Source organism: Bubalus kerabau, chromosome 3 (assembly GCF_029407905.1).
Source record: "Bubalus kerabau isolate K-KA32 ecotype Philippines breed swamp buffalo chromosome 3, PCC_UOA_SB_1v2, whole genome shotgun sequence".
NCBI classification, from domain to species: Eukaryota; Metazoa; Chordata; class Mammalia; order Artiodactyla; family Bovidae; genus Bubalus; species Bubalus kerabau.
In genome coordinates, this window is record NC_073626.1 from 98410428 (window position 1) to 98432658 (window position 22231).

Consider the following 22231-nt stretch of genomic DNA (forward strand, 5'->3'; position numbering starts at 1 on the left):
CATCTGGAAGTTCACGGTTCACATACTACTGAAGCCTGGCTTGGAGGATTTTGAGCATTACTTTGCTAGCTTGTGAGATGAAATGTGCCCTTGCTGCTGCTGCTGCTGCTAAGTCGCTTCAGTCGTGTCCGACTCTGTGCAACCCCATAGACGGCTGCCCACCAGGTTCCCCCGTCCCTGGGATTCTCCAGGCAAGAATACTGGAGTGGGGTGCCATTGCCTTCTCCAATGCATGAAAGTGAAAGATGAAAGTGAAGTCGTGTCTGACTCTTAGCGACCCCATGGATTGCAGCCCACCAGGCTCCTCCATCCATGGGATTCTCCAGGCAAGAGTACTGGAGTGGGCTGCCATTGTCTTCTCCAATGTGCCCTTAGTGTGCCCCTTAAAACCTACTATTTTCCTAGTCCATTCACTTTCTAGCTTCCCTAGAAGATACCTTCTTCTGCTGAGAGAGTATGGCCCACCTGCCACCCAGCCTACCACCCATCCCATTCGGTGTCATAAAGTCCAGCTGATCTACCTCAAAATTTTTTTATTTTAATTAATCTCTGACTCAGTAATTCCACCTCTAGGACCCTATCTTGAATAATGAGAGGGATGTCCAAATACATATATGTTCAAGGATGTTTATTGAAACAATATTTATAAAAACAACCAATAATTCCCACAATAGAGACAGGTTTACAGAAAGTATGGGACAATCATACCATGGACATTTTACAGTTATTCAAAATCATGTTTTTGCAGACTACTCAGTGATAGGGGAAAATGTGTATACCATATAGTTCAAGGTTAAAAATATTCAAGATGTCAAACTGTACATAGAGTAGGATTCAATAATTTGAAGTATGAATACATATAGATGCATATATACATATACCACAAATTGAAAAATGACTAAAAAGTATGTATAAATTTAATGCTTGCTATTTTTATGCAAGGAGATTATGGGAGATTTTATTTTCTCATTCAGAGTTTTCTGTATTTTCCAGTTTTCCTTAAATTATCAGGTAATGCTTTTACATTTAGAAAAATAATAAATAAATGTTAATAATAATAATATAAAAGTGAGATCAAAAGTGTTCCAAAAGATAGAAACATAAATACGGAATGTCTTTTTTTTTTTTTTTTCTTTTATAAATGGCTGAATCTTCCAGCTAATAAGTTTTTATTTCCAGTAGAAGTAGTACTTGTAGTACTTGCATTCTTTCCTTGACTGGATTTGGATAGAGGATCCACTGCGATGTATTTGATTTGGAAACCTCCTGCAGTCACTGAAGCATCACTTAGGAACTTCAATGTCATGACATTTCCTGGGGAGGAGGAAGATGCAGAAGAACCAAGATGTTACTCTCCTTCAATTTGGCTGACAGTTCAAAGACTCATCATTCTCATATGGAGAATATAAAAATTCATGAACAAGATTCCTAGAATTCAGAACTATATTTTCAAGTTGTTGAGTCTGTAGTATCATTGCCAGGTGAAGCAAGGACTTCCAGATTTTTCCTGTGGCTCTCTAATCTGTCCTACAGGAAATTTTGTCTATTCTGTTTTAAAAGGTTTTCTATATAGAAGGAACATCCATAGAATTACAGGAGAACAGCAGGCAGTTCAAACCAGTGAGATATAGATGGGTTATTTACTAAATGATGGCAACAAACCTTGCATTTGTTAAGAAAAAGAAAAAAAAGCCACAAAGCTAGATCTCTCTTTTAAACAAAGCACGTAACTACATTTTACCTGCATTAAAGACCAACATGTACCAAAAATAAAAAATAAAAACTTCATTATATGAAATATGTAGGGATATTTTTCTTTTTCATGTGGGTAAAGTCTTCTTAATCCAAATCACAAATCCAGATTTCTTTGCAAAACCCCATACTCACTAAATGCTAATGTTTGGTTTTGTCAAGCACAGCTTTAAGTGTCTTTCATCTTATTTTCCACAGTAACATGATGAAGTGCATACTATTAAAATAGTCATTTTATAAATGAAATTGAGGCACAGAGAGCTTGAGTAGCTTGCCCAAGGCCACAGGGTTTTAAATGGCAGAACCAGGTTTGAACCTAGAGTTCATGCTCTGTCTACTGCACTCTTCTCAAACTTGGGAGAGCTGCTTAAATGAAAAAAAGATATGTTTTCTTGTAGACTACTCAACTGGTTAAAATAAAAACGGGCACAGTGGGGCCTACTGCTAATTTGCTGGCATCTATCCACATCTATGGCTTCCCACGTGGACAGTAGTAAAGAATCCGCCTATCAATGCAAGAGACACAGAGTTGTGGATTTGATCCTTGGGTCAGGAAGATTCCCTGAAGAAGGAAATGGCAACCCACTCCAGTATTCTTGCCTGGAAGTTTCTACGAACAGAGGAGCCTGGTGGGCTACAGTCTGGGGGTCGCTAAGAGTGAGATTCGACCGAACATATACACATGCACACCCCTAAGTGTACATTACTTGTGACCCCAAAATTTCACTTTTAGGAATTGACTCTTAAAAAAAATAACACTAACAAGTAGAAGTATGAAAATATCTAGGGGACTTCCCTGGTGGTTCAGTGCCTAAGACTCTGCACTCCCAATGCAGGGAGCCAGGGTTCAATCCCTTGTCAGGGAACTATATCCTACATGCCACAACTAAGACCCAGCACAGACAAATGAATAAATATATATTTTTAAATGTCTAGTGAAATGTTGAATAGCAAAAGACAAAAAAATCAGCAACAACTGCCTTCAGGATGTTAAATATTGGTGTATGACAAATTATGGCACCTATTAAGAGTCATTAAAAAAAATTCGAGTGATCTAAATATACAGGGCTTCCCAATTACACTGTGACTTTGAAATAGCTCCATAGTCTCCATGTATGTAATGTTTGTTACAGGAAGACATCTGGAAAGATGGACACCACATAGTTGTCTTTCTTGGGTAGGGAGAGGTGAGAAGAGTGGGCACTTTCTTTCCTTATATACCTTTTATTAAAGTGGTACAACTATGGGTAGTTTTTAGTTTATTTTCTGTTTTTGTTTTTTAATATAAATATCCTGGGGTGAGTAAGCATGTATTTAAGAAGAAAGCTAGATCAAAATGTTAACAGCAGTATCTTGACTGAGAGGATAGTACTTTAAACTTATTTTATATATTCTTTTTCTATTACTCTGTATCAGTGTGTATTCTTCCTGCTGTTTTGCTAAATCTTTGGCATTTTATTTAACTATGTTCTTTCTGTTGATTTGTTTTTTCTTTAAATAATAAATTGTGTGGGTTTTTGTTTTTTTAGTTTCTTGCACTTGTGCCAGAAAAACACTGATTTGGTGTTACATTTGGAGTCTGTTTTAGACAAAATAAGAAAAATGTCAAGTTTCAGGCTTCCTTTGGATTCTCCCTCTGTTTCACTTTTTTAAAAATAGAATTCTCACCCCCCTCCCAGCTACCCTCCTACATCTCATAAAATGTCTTCTTTTAGTTTTCTGTTAACATGAAATATGTTCTCAAGTAAAGAATAAGAGATAAATAAAAAGTTTAAAAGATTACTCTTCTAAGGAGATTGTGACAGAGTAATGAATTAATAAACTTTAAGCATTAATCATTCCAGTATTGAACAAGAATTTCTATCTCTTGTAATGATTCATCAATGAAAATTGCAGGCACTGCAAAGCTAGGGTGTGGGACTAATTCAGCCTGTAGTATCTCAGTTTAAGGACTGTTTGGAAACTGCAATTCAATGTAGCTTTGGTGTTTTTAGTTGCAGAAGTATTGTGATAATTTTTTTTTTTTTAATGTTTCGGAGGAAAACAAGCCAGAATGCAAATTACTGGTGTGAGTGATGAAAATAAAGAGAAAAATGAAGACATCGAAGTAAAAGTTGTTAGCCAGAAAGTAGCAGTTTGAGGCAATAGCAGTGGTATTGCTCATTGCAATAAATGTATGCTGCTCCTGGAACATTTCTTGGTGCACATTTCAAGGAACAGTCTCATAAAATAATTAGCAAGAGGAAAAAGATCTGGAAAACATTGCTCTCACTATAGTTAGTCTTTTAAGATTAACTATGCATAATTAGCATAGTAAAAGTTCTCTAATGTCTTCTAACAAAGAAACCTGTTTAACCCAATGTTTCCCCAATTTACCTGACCTTAGAGCCCTTTTATCATGTAATATCTATTAGAAACACCTAACAGATCTGTGATCTTCATAAGACTTCCTTGGGATTGCTGTACTAATGTGAAAATGCAATAAATACAACTTAAATTTTTTTTCAGTGATGAAAGATATTTTTAACAACATGACAAATTACTTCAATCCTTTATAGATGAAAACTTTGGGCCTTTTGTTACCACATTTTATGGGAATTATAAGATACAGCAGTATTTATGGATTTGCAGACTCAAGACTATTTCAGACTGCATTTCCTGCAAGTCACCAGAGACTACACACTTTTTAAGTTTAAACAGTTCTTTGCCTTTTACAAGCTAGCAAGCCATGTCTGTCTTCAGTTCTCAACTTTAAAAAGTTATGTAGTAATAACTGTTGGATCCTTCACTTTCAGTGACACTGAGAAAGCAAATCATAGTTTTGTTCCTCGATTTAGAGCCATTACCTGTACTAATGATGTCTTCTGGAAGCTCATCTCCACAGTATCTGAAAGAGAATTTTTAAAAAGGAGAGGTCACATGAATGATTATAATATAGCTCTTGCAAGTGACTAACATAATTGATGTACTTTATATTTCTCCTAAGAGGTGCGTGTGTGCTCAGTCATGCCTGACTCTTTGCGACCCCATGGACTATAACCCGCCAGGCTCCTCTGTCCATGGAAATTTTCCAGGCAAGAATACTGGAGTGGGATGCCATTGCGTACTCCAGTTCCTCTAAGTAATGGCTCTGCTGCTGCTAAGTCGTTTCAGTCGTGTCCAACTCTGTGAGACCCCGTAGACGGCAGCCCACCAGGCTCCCCTGTCCCTGGGATTCTCCAGGCAAGAACACTGGAGTGGGCTGCCATTTCCTTCTCCAATGAATGAAAGTGAAAAGTGAAAGTAAAGTCGCTCAGTCGTGTCTGACTCCCAGCAACCCCATGGACTGCAGCCCACCAGGCTCCTCTGTCCATGGGACCTTCCAGGCGAGAGCACTGGAGTGGGGTGCCAGTAATGGCTCACTTTTCTATTATTTACAACATTTTATTGTTTATTTTTACTAGAATTTATAAGAGAACCTGAGTGAGTGCTAAGTTGCTTCAGTATGTCTGACTCTGTGTGACCCGATGGACCGTAGCCCACCAGGCTCCTCTGTCCATGGGATTCTCCAGGCAAGAATACTGAAGTGGGTTGCCATGCATTCCTCCAGGGAATTTTCCCGACCCTGGGATTGAACCCAAGTCTCTTACATCTCCTGCACTGGCAGGCAGGTTCTTTACCACTAGAGCGCCCTGGAAAGCCCTTGTAAGAGAGAAGAGAGGCTAAAATATTGTTTGAAATAGACTTCTTGCAGTATTGAGATTCTTAGGAAAGAATTTGTGGCATTTCTACTCTGTGTGTCTACAAAGTTTTTGTGTGGTAGACAATTTGAATCTATTTGGGAAATTTAAAAAATTTGTTTCTGATTAATCTCATGAAGTTTTCTTCACAGTTAAAGAAGAATGGGGGGTATGACTGATTTAAAAAGGAAAAAATTACGTTGGACCTTATAAGATGATGTGATTTTTATCTGAATCATGGCTTGAAAGGAATTCCCTTGCACATAATTATATAAAAAGTAAGGGGTTTTGTTAGTTTCTAATGAAAAAGTAGTTTATTCCAGAGAAGGAGAAAGTCTATCATAAAGGTAAATCACACAATATAATCCAATAAATAACAAATTAGCCTGTAGATTAAAAGTCATTTTATCTAGAACTGTAATTGATTTCTGAAACTAGATTTAGAATAAAAATGTTATCTTAAGTCCCAAGGTAGGAGGTCCGTTCTTTCAAAAAAGACTTTGTTCTTAAGTCCTCAGATCCTACTTCTAGTCTTCTTCAAACTATTTTTTAAAACTATTTGTATTTCTTTCCATAGTAGTAGTCTCAGCTAAAAAACAAAACAACAGCAAAAAAACACTTTCCATCCAAAAACTGCTATTCATTTATGCAAGAAATACCTTTGTTTGTCTTTCTACTTAAGTTACAGATATCAAAGTCAATAAAAAGATATTGTCTATTATTTTAAGTTATCCCCACTACTATTTTCTTTCATTAAATTACTACCATGGGTAATAGAGAATTGATAACCAATAATCCATTGATGATAGATATTTTAAAATACACATTAAGTGGGGACCTGAATATATAAAACACCTAACTGTGCTCTCTTTAATTTATAATATTTCATACAATGTTGCAAAATTTGTTGTAAAATGTAAACTATATTAAAGATACTGGGTGAGAACACGCACCAAAAATATTGTGTCCCAGCATGTTGAAAAACCAGGAGAGAAATACTGAGGAAAGGAACATTTGTGTTTTCATGGCAAAGAAAGCTATTTTTAAGAAGATACCCACTGTATAATTAGCTGAACTGTATGAGAGAAGGGGCTCTAGAGTACTTGTTTACCTTATATCCTTAATGCTTAGTACAGTGCTTTGTACACAGAAGAAAGGCAACAATTACTGAATTTAGGTTGACAGAAATCAGAACACTTAAAAACCCCAACAAATTTCCCATCCTACATATCTTCTTTCTCCTGTTAGTCAGATCTTGAGGTCTGCCTAAATAGAATATTTAACTGTTACAACTTAACAAATCAAAAAGTAGCTATCACTATTTTAATCATAAGTAGAGGTAGCAGCTGACTATGGCTTGTTAGGACTAACAGTGGAAAGAAAAATCTTGGTTAGGAAAGGAAAGAATGTTGCAGGGGAATAGATAAACTGGAAAATCAATATTGTAGGGGCAGTTGGGGAGAAATTAAAGAAGCATCATGCAAAATATCAGATGTTCATTAGCTTCCTGTATGGAGAAGCAACACATACCTTCCCACAAAGCCATGGACATCATCGTAACTGTCGTATACTTCAACATAGTCAGCCAAGCAAGCTGGGTCATCTTCAAGGTCAAAGTCCAAAAAACTCAGGTGAATGCGCTGACCATACTTGAGTCTAATGTGCCAGTAGCAGATTTGGTTATCATCATACTCATTTGGAAAGCCTGGAGATTTAAAAATTCTCTTTGGATCTGTAAACACACCACCACACTCCTTTGCTGAAATGAGAAAAGAAAAAAATAAAGCATTTAAAAAGATGATTCCTACTCTAAAAAGATATTCATTTCTTAGTGTCCATCTATTTAGTACTTTTTATGAAATAAAAATAAAGACATGAATAAATATATAGCCTCCATAGTATATTGTGTGTAATTGTAACTGAAGAATAACTATTATTTTGTTAATAGTTGCTAAATTCTCAAAAATAAACATAGACCACTTGTGATTTTTTTTTTAACAAAGTAAAGTAGCAAAAAGAAATAATTGTGCTCCTGTTTACATTTCTTGCTCTGTTCACATTTTAAGCATAGAGCACACATCTTAAGTGCACACTTAAATGTGTTTTGACAAATCTTGATACATATACCTACCTGTAATACCAACATATACCTACTTCACCAACATATATCTATATCACCAGCTATGACAGGGATTTTGTCCTGTGGTGTCACCGCTGTGTCTTCAGGGACTTGAACACTTAGACTAATGCATCCAATAAATTCTGTTTGGAAAATCCTTATAAAGACCACTAGGGAACTTGAAGGTCATTCTAATCCAGTTAAAAGGAAGAATTTATAATCATTCTATACTCCTTTTACTGGTTTAAATTAGCAACTTAATTCTAATACAATTTGAGGATTTGGTAGAGATATCTATGTTGATTTTTTCAAGTCATTTACCATTTCATAGATTTCTGTCATGTCCCATAACCTCTTACAAGAGCGAACAATCTCTACCAGAACAGTAATTTTGCAGTATGACCTAGAAGGGAAGCTATAGAAGGGTCCCAGTTCATTTTAATTCCATATCAACTAAATGTCTAGTGTCTTAAAAAAAAGATGGAAACTGGAAATTCAAAAATAATCTGAGTGATGGTGTGGAGGTGGTGACTTTGGTAGTATTCAAAGATATTTTTATTGTATCAATTAGAGGCTTTTTATAAGAATATTCTTCTTTAAAATAACTATGATAAAAAATTGTGCTAGAATCCTTAACACCATAGAGGTTAAGGAGCTTGTGTCTCCAGGGCAGAATAGGCTCTTAGAAAGGCTAGGGAGTGACAAGGAAGGTGAGCAACCTAGTCTGAGCTCGGTGACCAGTCTGTACCTCAGTGTCTTCATTGATAAAATAAATGTAGTCATGCCTCTTCTGTTACCTCCCTCATAGCACTATTCTGAGGATAAATATAGAGGATAGCTTAATGGTATTATGCAAAGTGTAAGCTATTCATATTGTTATTAAATATTATAAAATATATAGTGTTTATGTGCACATAAGGGGCTTCCCTGGTGGCTCAGATGGTAAAGAATCTGCCTGTAATGCAGGACACCCAGGTTGGATCCCTGGGTTGGTAAGATTCCCCTGGAGAAGGGAATAGCTACCCACTCCAATATTCTTGCCTGGAGAATTCCACGGACAGAGGAGCCTGGTGGGCTACACAGTCCATAGAGTCTCAAAGAGTCAGACGTGACTGAGTGACTAACAAGTGCCTACTTTGGGAGTGATTTTCCCTGTCCCATAGCATCCTACATTTACATATATATAATATCTATATATAAATAATATTTACATATATATATATATATATATACACATCCCCGTGTCTTGCGGTTTGCACTATATTACATCCCCATCCAGGGATTGAAACCACACTTTGGCAGTGAAATTACGAAGTCCTAACCACTGGATCGCTAGGAAATTCCCAGCCTCCTGTATCTTTGATGTGTATATCACTAGATTAGGAAAAAATCCAAATATTGAACTACTTTGGTTGTATATTTTAGCTATATCTATCAGCTCTATATTTCATGTTATATATAACTATTGCCTCATCTCTGGCTTATTTAGGAAATGACAGATTTATGAAGCAGACTTCTTAAATCTGACTTTATAAATTTGAGGACTGACTGCTAATTGGTTAAGAAGTGTTTATGCAGGAGGGAGTCAGCATCATGCTACATGGTCAGAACTTGAATGAGCAAGGTTACTTCTGAACACTTCTGAATGACCCTGGTCTTCCTTGCTTTAAGCAGCTGTAACTTGGTAATACTGATTAATTAATAATGATTAATTTATTTTCCTGATACTGTTATGATTTTTTTTTCATTCCAATCATTTTTCAGTGAAGTGTGCTTCTCCCATTGCTAGTTCAGGCAGCCCCCAGTCCCCTTCAGGTTAACCACGTCCTAAATAATCAGCATGTCACTGAATCTAAAAGTAAGCTGAGAATTGAGTAAGAACAAGTCTCCTAGGATTCTGTGCACATTTTCCCAGAGTGAAAAGTATTCAGCCTCTATGAGAAATAAATACAACTTACAAAAATTTGTAAGTTAATTTGGCATTCTTATAAAAGAGCAATGAAATGTACAGAATCCTAGGAGACTTGTTCTTACTCGATTCTCAGCTTACTTTTAGATTCAGTGACATGCTGATTATTTAGGATGTGGTTAACCTGAAGGGGACAGGGGGCCACCTGAACTAGCAATGGGAGAAGCACAGTTCACTGAAAAATGATTGGAATGAAAAAAAATCGTAACAGTATCAGGAAAATAATGATTATTAATTAATCAGTATCTCCAAGTTAGAGTAAAAAGAGAAATGCCTGTATAAGTATATTTAAGGAAAAGGGGGAGTTCCCTGGTGGCCTAGCGGTTTGGATTCTGGGCTTTCACTTCCTTGGCCTGGGTTCAATCCCTGGTTGGGGAACCGAGATCCTGCAAGCAGTGCAGCACAACCAAAAAAAAAAAAAAAATAATAAAAGGAAGAGAGGAGGGGAGAGAGAGGAAAAGGAGGAATGTAAATTATTAACAATGACTAAATATAGGACTAAATGTTGTATGTGTGCTTGCGTGCTCAGTTGTATCCGATTCTTTGCGACCCCATGGACTGTAGCTAGCCAGGGTCCTCTGTCCGTGGAATTTTCCAGGCAAGAATACTGGAGTGGGCTGCCGTTTCCTACTCCATAAATGTATAGTATAGTATAGGCTTAATGTATGTCAAGTGGTTTGAAAGAGTCTATATGAATGCACTGTAAGTATTTATTCATATTTTGTCTCAAGTGGGAGTAGGTGATAGCTCTAGACAAAATTCTTTTCTACCAGAGTACATATTATTTTGAGATATAGGTTAGCTACAAATGTGAGAAACTGTTCTCCAATGACTAATATTATTAAACGGTAACAAATTCTATAATACTATGCTAGAACTTCACTGTAACTCTCCTACTGTGCTACAGACTTTCTCATAAAGTAGATCCAAATGGGATACCACCTGAGGATGTTTATGATCATAAATGTAGGAAATAGTTTGTGACATGTTGTAACAGTTTGTAATATTATCCTGGGGGAAATAAATCCCCAGTCTACTTTTTCTCTAAGAGCATGGAGCAAGAATTACTCTTCATAGTAATTATGATGAGTTAATTTTCTCTTTAAGGTTTTCCTGACTACAATCAACCATGGAAACAGAATATGAGTAACATATACTATATAATAATAACTAGAATATCCAGTATATATTCATTTAAAAAAACACAGAGTGGGAAAACACAGAGTGGGAGTTGCTTAGTTTGGAAGTTTAAGAGTTTATACACAAAAAGAAATTAGGAAAAACAATTTGTTTATTCTGTCTCCTTTTTCTCATTCTATTAAAAAGATAACTTTGAACAGTTAACATTTTGTAGTATTATACTACATCATAGTTTTAGCTAATTCACTGTGATAAGTTTATAATCTGCTTTTTTTTTTTTTTCCTTTGTGCTCAGGAAGTTCCCTGGCACAGAAAACTAAATTTGAGATCTCACTTGCCTACTAATTATCAGCTGTCTGATCTGGGGAAAGTACTTAAGTTCTTGAACTTTCAGTTTCCTGAATTCTAAAATGAGTATAACAATAACTCCTTGAAGAGTTGTGAATATTAAGTGACAGTGTGGATGAAGGGACATAAGTCAGCGTTTGGCCCAACATAATCATTCTATGAATGGTAGTTGTTATAATAATTATCATTACTGGGGGCTTCCCTGGTGGTGCAGTACTTAAGAGTCTGGCTTGCAGTGTAGGACCCACAGGTTTGATCCCTGGCTGGTGAACCAAGATCCCACATGCCATGGGGCAGCTGAGCCTACACGCTGCAACTAAGACCTGATGCAGCCAAATGTATATTTAAAATTTTTTTTTAAATTATCATCATTGAATTGATTTGTCTCTGGAAAAAGAAGACATTTCTTTTTCATAACATGTAACTGTTTTTGTATAGTATAAAATTACTGTTTTCCACAAACCATGTGGGTTGTAGCAATATGCGTCCCATCTTTCACTTCTATTGAGACGGATTCCATAATCGATAACACCAGTTTTTCCAAATCCACAGTTGGGCCCTGGCTTCACAATAGGGTATCCAACTCTGCCCTTGGCCATCCACCCAGCAGCACAGACATGAAATCCTGCAAGAGAATGAAAGGGTAATGGCTTAACTTGTATATTCCCTCAGCTGAGCAAAGGTCATCTCAACCAAGATGGCCCCTCCCAACAGGCACAGTGTCTTAACTGCCGAAATCCAGTTCATATATAAGGGGAAAAACGGTTTTCTTAAAAAATAAAGCTTAAACACATATAAAAGTTCTTATAACATCTGACTTTTACTAGAAAATGACATCTTGGCAAAAAAAAAAAAAAAAAAGATGGACTAAGAAATAATGGATATGAAAAATGGATATGAAAACGATCCAATTTCAGAGCTGGCTTCTTTTCACAAATAACCCTACTAGTGCCATGAGAGGAGAAGGCAATGGCACCCCACTCCAGTACTCTTGCCTGGAAAATCCCATGGGCAGAGGAGCCTGGTGGGCTGCAATCCGTGGGATTGCAAAGAGTTGGACATGACTGAGCGACTTCACTTTCATTTTTCACTTTCATGCATTGGAGAAGGAAATGGCAACCCACTCCAGCGTTCTTGCTTGGAGAATCCCAGGGACAGGGGAGCCTGGTGGGCCGCTGTCTATGGGGTCGCACAGAGTCGGACACGACTGAAGTGACTTAGCAGTAGCAGCAGCAGTGCCATGAGATAACTAAAATTATCACCAATACTGAAAAAAATTTTTTCAAATGATTGTGTCTCTTTCAGTATCAATTAAGATATTGCTAATATTTTTAAAAATTTGAATAAAGATAAAAGTACTCAACATTTCAAACAAAGCCTCAGCCCTGTTTTCCTTGCTCAGCTTTGGAGGCTCTTTTAATATTTGCCAATGCCGTTCAAGAACGATTTGACTACAAGTCCCTGGTGGCTAGTAATGGCTCTGGCTTTTGCATGCATCATTCCAGTTACTGTGTCACACACAGCCCTGTGGGTATAGTCTGAGCCGTCATCTGGGGAAGACTCTGGGCCATCTTTGAAAACTCCTTTATTTTTGTCTTGGGTAATATAAAATATTTTCATGAGCTTTGCCAGGTATGTTTCTATAAGCAAAGGGATTTCTTTAATGGAGAAGATAATTCTGAATGGAGGTGGCCTTTTGGATTCTCCTGAAAGTCCAGGAGAGACAGTAGCAGCCCCCTCGCTCTCTCCCAACCCCTAGCTTTTATTATAAAGAAGCAAACAGTATTTGTTAATTACTGAGTTTTCACCAGGTGTCCTGACATCATCTTCCCAGTATCTTTCATCTGGTGCTTTACAACTCTTTTCCTCATGGCTTTTGATCCTAAAATACAAATGTATTCTCCCACTTAATGTCAAAAAAGAAAAGGAAAAACTTGAAAAAAAAAATCACTAAATTCACTGTTTCTTCTACCAAGTGAATTTCTCTGTAAGATTCAACATAGTAACATCATTTAACAGCTGAGGAAACCCACAGAGACCAAGAAAAGATAAAATGGTATAATATTAAAAATGAATAGCAATGGCTTAGAATTAATGAGGAAATTAAATGACATCGAGATGATATCTTCATTTTCTTTTGACTTTAATTTATTTGCTCTGAATGGGAGGTGACCCCAACTCAGTTGCTTGTTTTAGAAACTGTCCACCATCTAGCTCTAGGCAGAGAAAATGGGAGAAGCCAGAGGAACTATTAGCAGAGGTGGAGAAGTAAGTCTTACTAAGTGGTTGTAGGAAAGTTGGAAAAAATTTTTTTCCAAGGGTGAAAAAGAAGAAATATTATATTCAAAGCAGTTACCAATTTTTCTGGCTGCCTCTAACTGCTTGTAGGTGGCAAGATGGCCACCTTCGTATTCACACACCGCCTTCGCTTCTGCGTAGGTGAGCTTGTATTTGCCGGACCGCGCTTCCCTGTGGTAGACTCCTGCTGCTTGTTCTGTGAATTCACAAAATGTCGTAAATGCATTGTTATCATTCTTGTTGAACAAGGGGAATTTTGTGGCCTCATCTGGAAGATTACATCAGCTGTTGTTCCTGCCAAAGGGTTCCCTGGGTCGGCTGCCTTGAGTGGCTGAGTTTTCATTGTTAGAAAGCTTTGGGAAACATTTTGAATGCGGGGAATTTTGGGGGGATACAGAGAGAAACTCGAGACTAAGTTATGTTTTTGAACTGAGAGCCTGAAAGAAACTTTTAATACAACCTTGTATTTCTGCACTATCCAAAGGTGATAAAGTTTTAACTTGTTTTTTTGGCTTTGTTTTAAAAACTTGGAAAGGTAAACACTAGGAAAAGAAAAGGAATGAAAATTGAAAAGAAAAGCCAGTGAAAATTGGCTCATAATGAAGGAGAAAAATAAGCCAAAATATCCATTTGAGGGAAATGAGTAATGCAATGTTGTTGAGAATTTAGTAAACAAATAAAAAACTGAGGAACAGTTTGAAAGAATACAAAGGCACCAAATAGTGCATTAAAGAAAAGAAAAATAGATATAACTACAGCTGAGAAAAAGTGGAACACACCTAACTACCAGTTCCTAAGTTCTTTACCTGGTTTGTCTTTTTTTAGTTCACATTTGTTCCCAGCACATTTTAGATGGTATTAAGTCACACGTGAGCCGTCTCCTAGTAGATTACTGTTGAAATTGATTGTTTGGAGTTTGGAGTGCATTTTGCCATAGAAACAATGTGAAAAGATTCCCAGGACAATAATCATAACATAGCTCTAATAGTCTGTGTAGTCTGTGTAGACTACACATAGTCTGTGTAGACTATCAAGATAATTGTTAAGTCTTTGTACCCCAACCTGTGTAATCAGCCACTGTTAAGACCGTTTCCAACAAGAATTTATATTTCTAGCCTTGTAGCAAGATATGAATCCAGCAGTATTAGAAATACTGTTCCTTACTCTCTACCCAAAGCTGAAGTTGACAATGTGAGTTCAATAGGAGATGCTGCTTGGCATTTTCCCTGCTTTTCTAGACTCATGAGATCCTGCTCTTATACCTTATATGGTAAAAGCCTATCACGCATACACAGTGCCTTAGTCTGATACTTAGAGGTCAGAAAACACAAGGAATATCAAAGTCATTTGCCCTTTTGAGAGTTACCTACTTTCCAAGTGTCCTTCATAGGTAAAGCTTCATTGACTCAACCTTTACCAGTTTCCAATGTAGCTGTTTTAAGAATTTACCATGAGGTACTTTGCTAGGTTCTGGGGAATCAAGCCCTGTTCTTAAGCAACTTGGGCACTAATGGGCAAGGCAAGTACATCTATTTTGAAGTACAGGGATACTGAGGCTTTTAGTAGAGAAGAGGGACATGTAGTACTTACTAATATATGTGATGGAGATGATTGTTACTTTTTAAAAATGTTAGAATTGTATTTGTTCTCTAAAAGATCTTTATTTGAAAAAAAAATTGATTATTTTGTCTGCCCAGATTTCTCAAACTAAAATTTTCTTTATATTTTACTCCCCAAATAAAAATCTGATGTATTAGAAACAAGACAGCAAGGTAAGTCCCACATCACCAAATGAAGACTTAAGTATAGTTTCAGCTTACCCAGAAATGGAATCTTAAACCAGTCAGTCAGAAGACTCCTGATCATCACTAGTTAGATCATCTGCCTCATAGACTGCTGCTATCCCCTAAAGGAATGTAACTTAGCCATCAAAAGCCTACTTTTTTGCTGGTAAAACTTCCTTATGTCTGCTCCTTTCTGCCTATGAAAGTTTTGCATTTTGTACCACTCCTTGGAGCTCCTTCGGTTAAATTGGATGCTGCTGAATTCAAATGGATTGTTGCTCAGATAAACGCGAAATTTTAAGTATGCCTCAGTTTTTCTTTTAACAGAGGTTTGGAGGTGAAAAAAATAAACAGAAAGATTAAAAAATAATTTAAGTTTTCTTCCCAGTAGTTTTTCTTAAAACTTTGGTACCTCTTGAAGCTTGTCTAGTAATAAGATAGTAACTTAAATAGCAGCAATGTCTATACTATAATTTTTAATTGATTAAATGATATTAATATTCCACATTGTTCCTGAAAGAGACCCAAACTTGCCATTATCTTGCCTTATGAATAAGTTGAGAACTCTTGGCATGTGTACTTGAATATTTTAAGCACAGATTTATTTTAAAGTATTTCTTAATTCAGAATTTATACTACTAAAATGGTCCTTTGAATAATGAGTCTTAATCTAAAGAGTTTCACCTTTCAGAAGAAGTAATAATTTATTAATTTTTCTAGTTGTCATTCGTTAAAATTGAAAATCTGCTTAACCAATAATTTCCTTTTCCTTTTATTAATACTAAGTGGTAACAGTAGCAGGTTGGCTCTGATTTCTACTTCTGGTTCTGTGGTAGACCAGTTGTGTGACCTTGTATAAATTACTGCTTGAACCTCAGTTTCTTCATTGATCAAATTGGACTAATGATAGTTATTTTTTGGAATATACAAACCATGAAACCTATAAGCATTGCTTCTGGATCCTAGTAGGAGCTCATGATAATGTTACTTTTCCCTTCTCCTTTTTCAGATTCGAAACAATGTTTAAAAGGAATTGCTTATTTGTACATTTTTAAATTTTCCATTTAAACTAGTTGGAGTCACTTGTCCTTGTGTGTCTTAAAATTTACTATCTAAGAAATTAGAGTATACAGGAGTTAAAAATAAACCTTAGGGTCCCTTACTTCAGATTTCTCATTTTACCAGCATGGAACTGAGACCAAGAATTTTAAGTGCTTATTCTTGATAGTTGCTAGCAGATTCCTGCCTTATAATTCAACTCTCTTCCCCCTCTAAACAGTTTTCTAATACTACATTGATCTAACCAACTATAAACAGTTTATGCCAGGCTGACTGGTCAATAATTTGTCCTACTTTGAAGCAATATGCAATCACTCCAGGCCACAGATGTGCAGCATACTATTAACAAATATTTGGGTTTGCTTCCCTGTACCTCTGGGACAGAACTTCTATTGTCCAGGTTTCTATGTTGGTGATATACAACATCACTTAAAAAAAAACAACCCAAAACTACATTTTACTTCATCATTAGAGAATTTGACAGAGTTTCAGTTTATCCGTTTGGGTTCAACTCTTACTTGCTTTATGAGCCTCTTTTTCATTTCTGACAAATAGGTGTATGTTTCCCAAGTTCAATGGTGTGTAATGAAAATAAACAGAAAGACTTGCTCATTTCTCTAGTAAATTCCAGACCCCATCTTGGCCAAATGGATTGCTCTGTTCAGCATGAAAGTAGTTCGCTGGCTCAAGCTGAAAAAAGAGGCGGTAAGGCTGTGCATTGCAAATTGAGCTTTTTAATGAAATCCGCATGGCTGTAGTTATTACCAGAAAGAAATATGCTGAAAGGGAAGATATTCTACAACTCTGTGCCGCTTAGTAAGCATAAAATCAAGATCTAGGTTAATTTTGCTTTCTCTTTATTTCTTTGTTTTATATAAGGATCTGTGGATTCTCTTCTTGAGCAATTAAAATTCACCATCAGATACAACAGTGAACATAAAGCAATAATAATCTGTATCATGAGAATTAAAACATTGTTTAGAGTACTCTATGGAGCATTTGGGGTTTTATCTATTTAGTTTTTTTTTTGGTCTATTGTTTATATTCTCAGTTAGGCCTGTGTCATTTCCTTACATTTAACAAAACAAAACAACAAAAAAACTTTACTTGTCTAACAGAAGAGGTAGTAAAATATTTAAATGGCTAGCTCAAACAAAAGAAATCAAGTGATAAGAAATACAAGCTTTTTTCATTTTTTCTATATTACAAGATGGTTTTGTAAAACTAGTTGAAAGATGTTTGGAAAAATATGAGCTATACTACAGGTCAGAGTACACAGAGCAGTGATTGTAAAATTACTTTATATTTTAATTTACCTGTTATAATTCTCTTATGGTTACCTGTTATGAAATCTGACTGCAAATGCATTGAAATAAGAACAAAATAATGTATTAGTAACTTTATTTTGTTAAAGACACTTTCCCCATTATACTACCACACCTGCTTTGAAAATTTTAAAGGGCATATTCATATGGACTATAAATATTAACCTCTATTTTATACTCAACAGTTCACTTTATAAAAAGCTATTCTAAAATTTTAGAAGGCAGGAGCACTTAAAAAAAAAAAGTGATATATACACTCCATCAGCTGTTTTTCCCAAACAATTTTCTTAGAAACCATCAGCCTTAACTAGAAGAGAAAAATTTACAGCTTTGATTCACTTCTGTATGAATTCAAAGAAGTGATTTCCCCAGCAAGAAGCTCATGAGTGAAGTTTCTTACCAAGCCATATGGAGTTATGAAAAATTCCATTCTTGAATCCCCATCCGTGAGCCTCTTCCCATAGCAAGACAAATAAGTAAATTAAGATGATCATATCTCAGTCGTAGAGAAGGAATGTCCTGTTAGGGGCTGCTCGGGATAAATTCTCAGAGCAGAGGCTGAAATGTGCCTGAAACATCTGGTTTCCACATCTTTTAAATGTTTTTTTTTTTTTTTTTTCAGCTGTGAGGTCAGCAAGCGCTCTCCAATGGCATTTTCTGCTGTAGAGTTACACAATTAACTCACTGTCTGAGGCAAATCCTCTGACTCATTTGCATTGGCAACTCAAACTAAGAATATAGAACGATCATCTACATTTTAAAATTCACTTACTTGGAAAGGGGATCATTTATTCTGTCTGTCACGGACACTCTTCTGTTAGGAAGTTCTCTATAACTTGGTGCAGATTCAGCAGTGGTTTCAAAAAACAAGAGATTTTAAGAGAAACCCTGAGTATCTCATTTGCAGTAAGTCAAATGCAGTATGGGGTTTGGGGTTAAACACTAATCTTGAACTTGACCCTGGTAGTATTACTGATACTTCAGTTTCCCCTAAACATTGTCAAGCTTGAATAGAAGGTTTGAAACATAAGTGTGCATAGTTGGCCAATTCTGAACTGTCTCCAGTGTTGTAGGATTTCTTTACTTTCTTTTCTGTCTGCTTCTGTCTTAGGGTGGGGTTTGTTGCAGTCCTTAGATTATTGTGGTCCAAGGTAGGTAAATACATCATTTTTCAGAAAAGTAGTTCAATTTCAGATGTTTAGGACATTCCAGCAGTTTGGGGCTATCTTATTAGAACACAACATTTTCCAGGTCACAAATCCTTGTTATTTTGGGAGGAAGGTGGGTTAGTAGATTGTCATAAAGTTAATTAAAATACGGTGCTAGCTTCCCCACTCTAACTTTGAAGATTATCAAAATAATAGGTTCAGTTAACATAGTGAAGTCACCATGCCTTAAAATACCCAAACTTTCCTCTCCTCTTGTGCAGGGTCCTTGGGTAACCTGTTTGTTAATACCCCACTGCTCTGATGCTCCCTGGCCTTTCCTGTTGATTGACAGCCATTCGGGGAGGGGCAGCTTTGACATCTCTTTCTCATTGGTCATTCTTTGCTACTTATCCTCTCTACTCCTGCTACTAAACTGCTTCCATTTGTTCCTATTATATTCATTTCTCTCATGCTTTCTTAGTTCCTCCTTTGATATTTAATCTTTGGAAACTGTCAGCTTTCTGGACTTGCTCTGATCTAAAGTTAACTTGAATCTCTTAGGCAGCTTTGCATTGTACATCAAAGGCTTGCCCTGATCTCATCTCCCCTGGAAAGAGCAGTTGTAGGAGGTAGGCTGAGGTTACAGAATTTACTACACACTCACTGAGGTTGGATAAAGCTGTCAGGATTCAAAAATCTCTACTTTGGATCCAAAGCAAATGAGAGATGAGATGATTATATACCAGCTCACCCACAGAATTTTGAGGGTTTAAGTTTGGTGCCAAGAAGAATCTAGTCTAGACCAGGTAGGTGTGACTATGAAGACAGGTATGGTCAGCGGGAATAGGATAAAGAGATAGTTGGAAGGAACAAACCATGATATTTCTCTGGAAAATGGAATTATATGACTATTTTAAGCCATGGTTTAGGAAGTAAATATAACTTTACTTGCAACTTACGCAAGGCAACAACTGAACCGTCACAGCTTTTCCCATTCTTTGCCTGGTCACATTCTCTGCTCATGTGCTTTCTGCATCTCTTGAAGGCACTTAGTCCCATCTTGTCCTTATTTATAAAAAATTATTACCAGGAAAGTGTTGAAAATTAACCTTTAACTAGGCCAAATAATGAACAAGAGATACCCTTTATTCATCTTATTTATTTATTCATTTTAACAAACTCAAAGTATGACAAGGAGTAAATGTTCACCTTATTTTAGCATAAACATTTAATGATTACTTTAATGGATTAACCCAATCAAAGGGGGAGGATTTCTTTCTCCTCCTCCCATTTCCCCTGAGCAATTCCCCCCATCTCTGCACAGTGTTTGGAAACCCTACATTAAGCAAAGAGGAAACACTGCCTAATCTTGTGGGTTCTGGTTTTGAGGGGGTGTTCAGTTCTACTGTGGAAGAAGAAAGGAGAATGAGGGTTTTGTGTGGAAAAGATGCTGTGGGTGTGGGTGGGAATTCAGGGGGGAACCAGAGGGAGAAGGATAGAGGAGAGAAAGAGTTTTGTTTGTGAACTTAGCTTGAAAGTTGCCCAAGAAAATAAACCTTCCCTGCCCACCCCTCCCCCCCAGTACACACTACCCATGATGTATTTGAGGAGTTGAGAGAAGATACACTGATGAAAGTTCCTTTCAAAGGCTAGAAGACTTTGCTAGTCCAGTGTTCAGCCTTTAGGGATATGTCACCTTACCTCCCGTACTCCTTCCATCTCTTAATTGCACTTGCCAGTCACTGACCGAAAGCCCAGCAGGACCTTTCTTTTTTTGGCAGAGGCAGCTTCCCTTTCAACCGCTTTCCCACAGTGTTTCAGTGCTCATAAGCCCAATCCCTTCTAGACACCTAAAGACAAGGTGGGGAGATTGTCATACTTGATTTAGGCTAAGAGTGCATTGAACAAGCTTTAAGACTGCCTCAACTGGCATAGTGGTATGGTGATGTCACTATTCCACAAACTTTAAAAAAAAAAGAGACTCTAAAGATAGACAGAATTTCAAATGTCAGAGGAAGAGAGGAGATATTTAAAATCTTTTCGATATGTTCAACCTCAGCTAACAGGGAAAAGCTACGGAGAAGTGTCAGGTGGGTGTGGGTCAAGCGGTAGAGAGAAGAAGAGAGGAAAAAGAAACACGTTCTAAGAAATCACATGTCTAATTATAATAATCTAAAAGGAATACACTTGAATAGCTAGATATTGTGGGGAAACATAATTGTTTGGCATATAGTATTAAAACTAAAGCATAAATTATATAATTTGTTGATTATATCATGTATTTTGTAATCTTGGGAAGTGAAGGAAAGAGCAAGAGGAGAAGATAAGAGAAGAAAAAGGTGGAGCTCAGTGAATTACAAAATATGTCAGTAGAGGACATAATTAAGAACATTGCCAGTAAAGCCATGAAATTACAGTAGAGGAATTCTCCACCCACCCCAAGAGCTTCATATAGACCAAGATGTGAATGAAGGCAATAAAAGAAATAAAACTCACTTCCCTCATGCACAATTTAAAACAATTGGAGAGAAATTCTAATGCATGGCATAGAGCAAGTTTTAAGAAACATGTGGCTTCTTAAACTCATTTATTCAATAAATAAATATTGAATAAATTTAAATTTCCACTCATTTATTCAATAAATACTTAATCTTCAAGTGGAGATTCTCAATCTTCAAGTGCTGCAAACTTTCACAGCACCAGTGAACTGAATGGAGTCTATGTAGAACAATGGGAAATATATGGAAAAGTGAAATATTTAATTATTTTATATCAAAAAGCTTTTTAGAAACTGAATATGACACTGAACAGAACAATGTGCTTTCAAGTTTATGGGAAAACAGATGTCAGAAAGAGATCTGAAACTGACATTGGACTTCCTGTAGGCATATGGTGTGACAGTAATTAGTAAAACCTGCCAAGTATTTCTTGTTCTTCACCTTCTAGCAGCACTTTGGTAGCATTGTACCCTATGGTTTGGTGAGATCATGTGACTATTTCTGGCTGGTGACATATGAGCAGAGATTTGATGTGTTATCTCAGAGATGAGCATTTGATTGCTGATTCTCTAGAGCTGTCTTTCCCTCCGGCATGGAGGGAAATGTTTGAATAGTGGCTGGTCTATCACTTGGATCCCTGACTGAGTCTGATGTTATGTGTGTGTGTGTGTGTGTGTGTGTGTGTGTGTTTAGTTGCTAAGTCACATGTTGTGTCCAACTCTTTGTGACCTCATGGACTGTAGCCCATCAGGCTCCTCTGTCCATGGGATTTCCTGGACAAGAATACTGGAGTGGGTTGTCACTTCCTTCTCCCGGGGATCTCCCCTTCTCAGGATTGAACCCATGTCTCCTGCATTGGCAGGTGGGTTCTTTACCACTGAGCCACCAGGGAAGTCCCTGATGTTAAGTAGCATGAATGAAATATAAATCTTTATTGTTTTATGTCATTGAGATTTGGGGGTTGTTCATTACTGTTAGCATGCTTAATCTGTCCTAGTTTATAGGAAGCAGTGAGTATATGTGTTGTGCTGTGCTGTGCTAAGTAACTTCAGTCGTATCCGACTCTGTGTGA

The 22231-nt window shown here is 36.8% G+C and overlaps 1 protein-coding gene across 1 annotated transcript; it reads right to left on the bottom strand.

Moving 5' to 3' along the window:
- Positions 1-622: 622 nt before the first annotated feature.
- TNFAIP6 (TNF alpha induced protein 6) lies at positions 623-18087 on the bottom strand. Its single transcript, XM_055572612.1, has 6 exons — positions 17914-18087; positions 13404-13541; positions 11511-11672; positions 7002-7230; positions 4599-4639; positions 623-1314 (listed from the first exon to the last, which is right to left on the bottom strand). The coding sequence occupies exons 1-6, from the start codon at positions 18005-18007 to the stop codon at positions 1136-1138; spliced, it is 843 nt and encodes a 280-aa protein (XP_055428587.1). The 5' UTR covers positions 18008-18087; the 3' UTR covers positions 623-1135.
- Positions 18088-22231: the final 4144 nt, after the last annotated feature.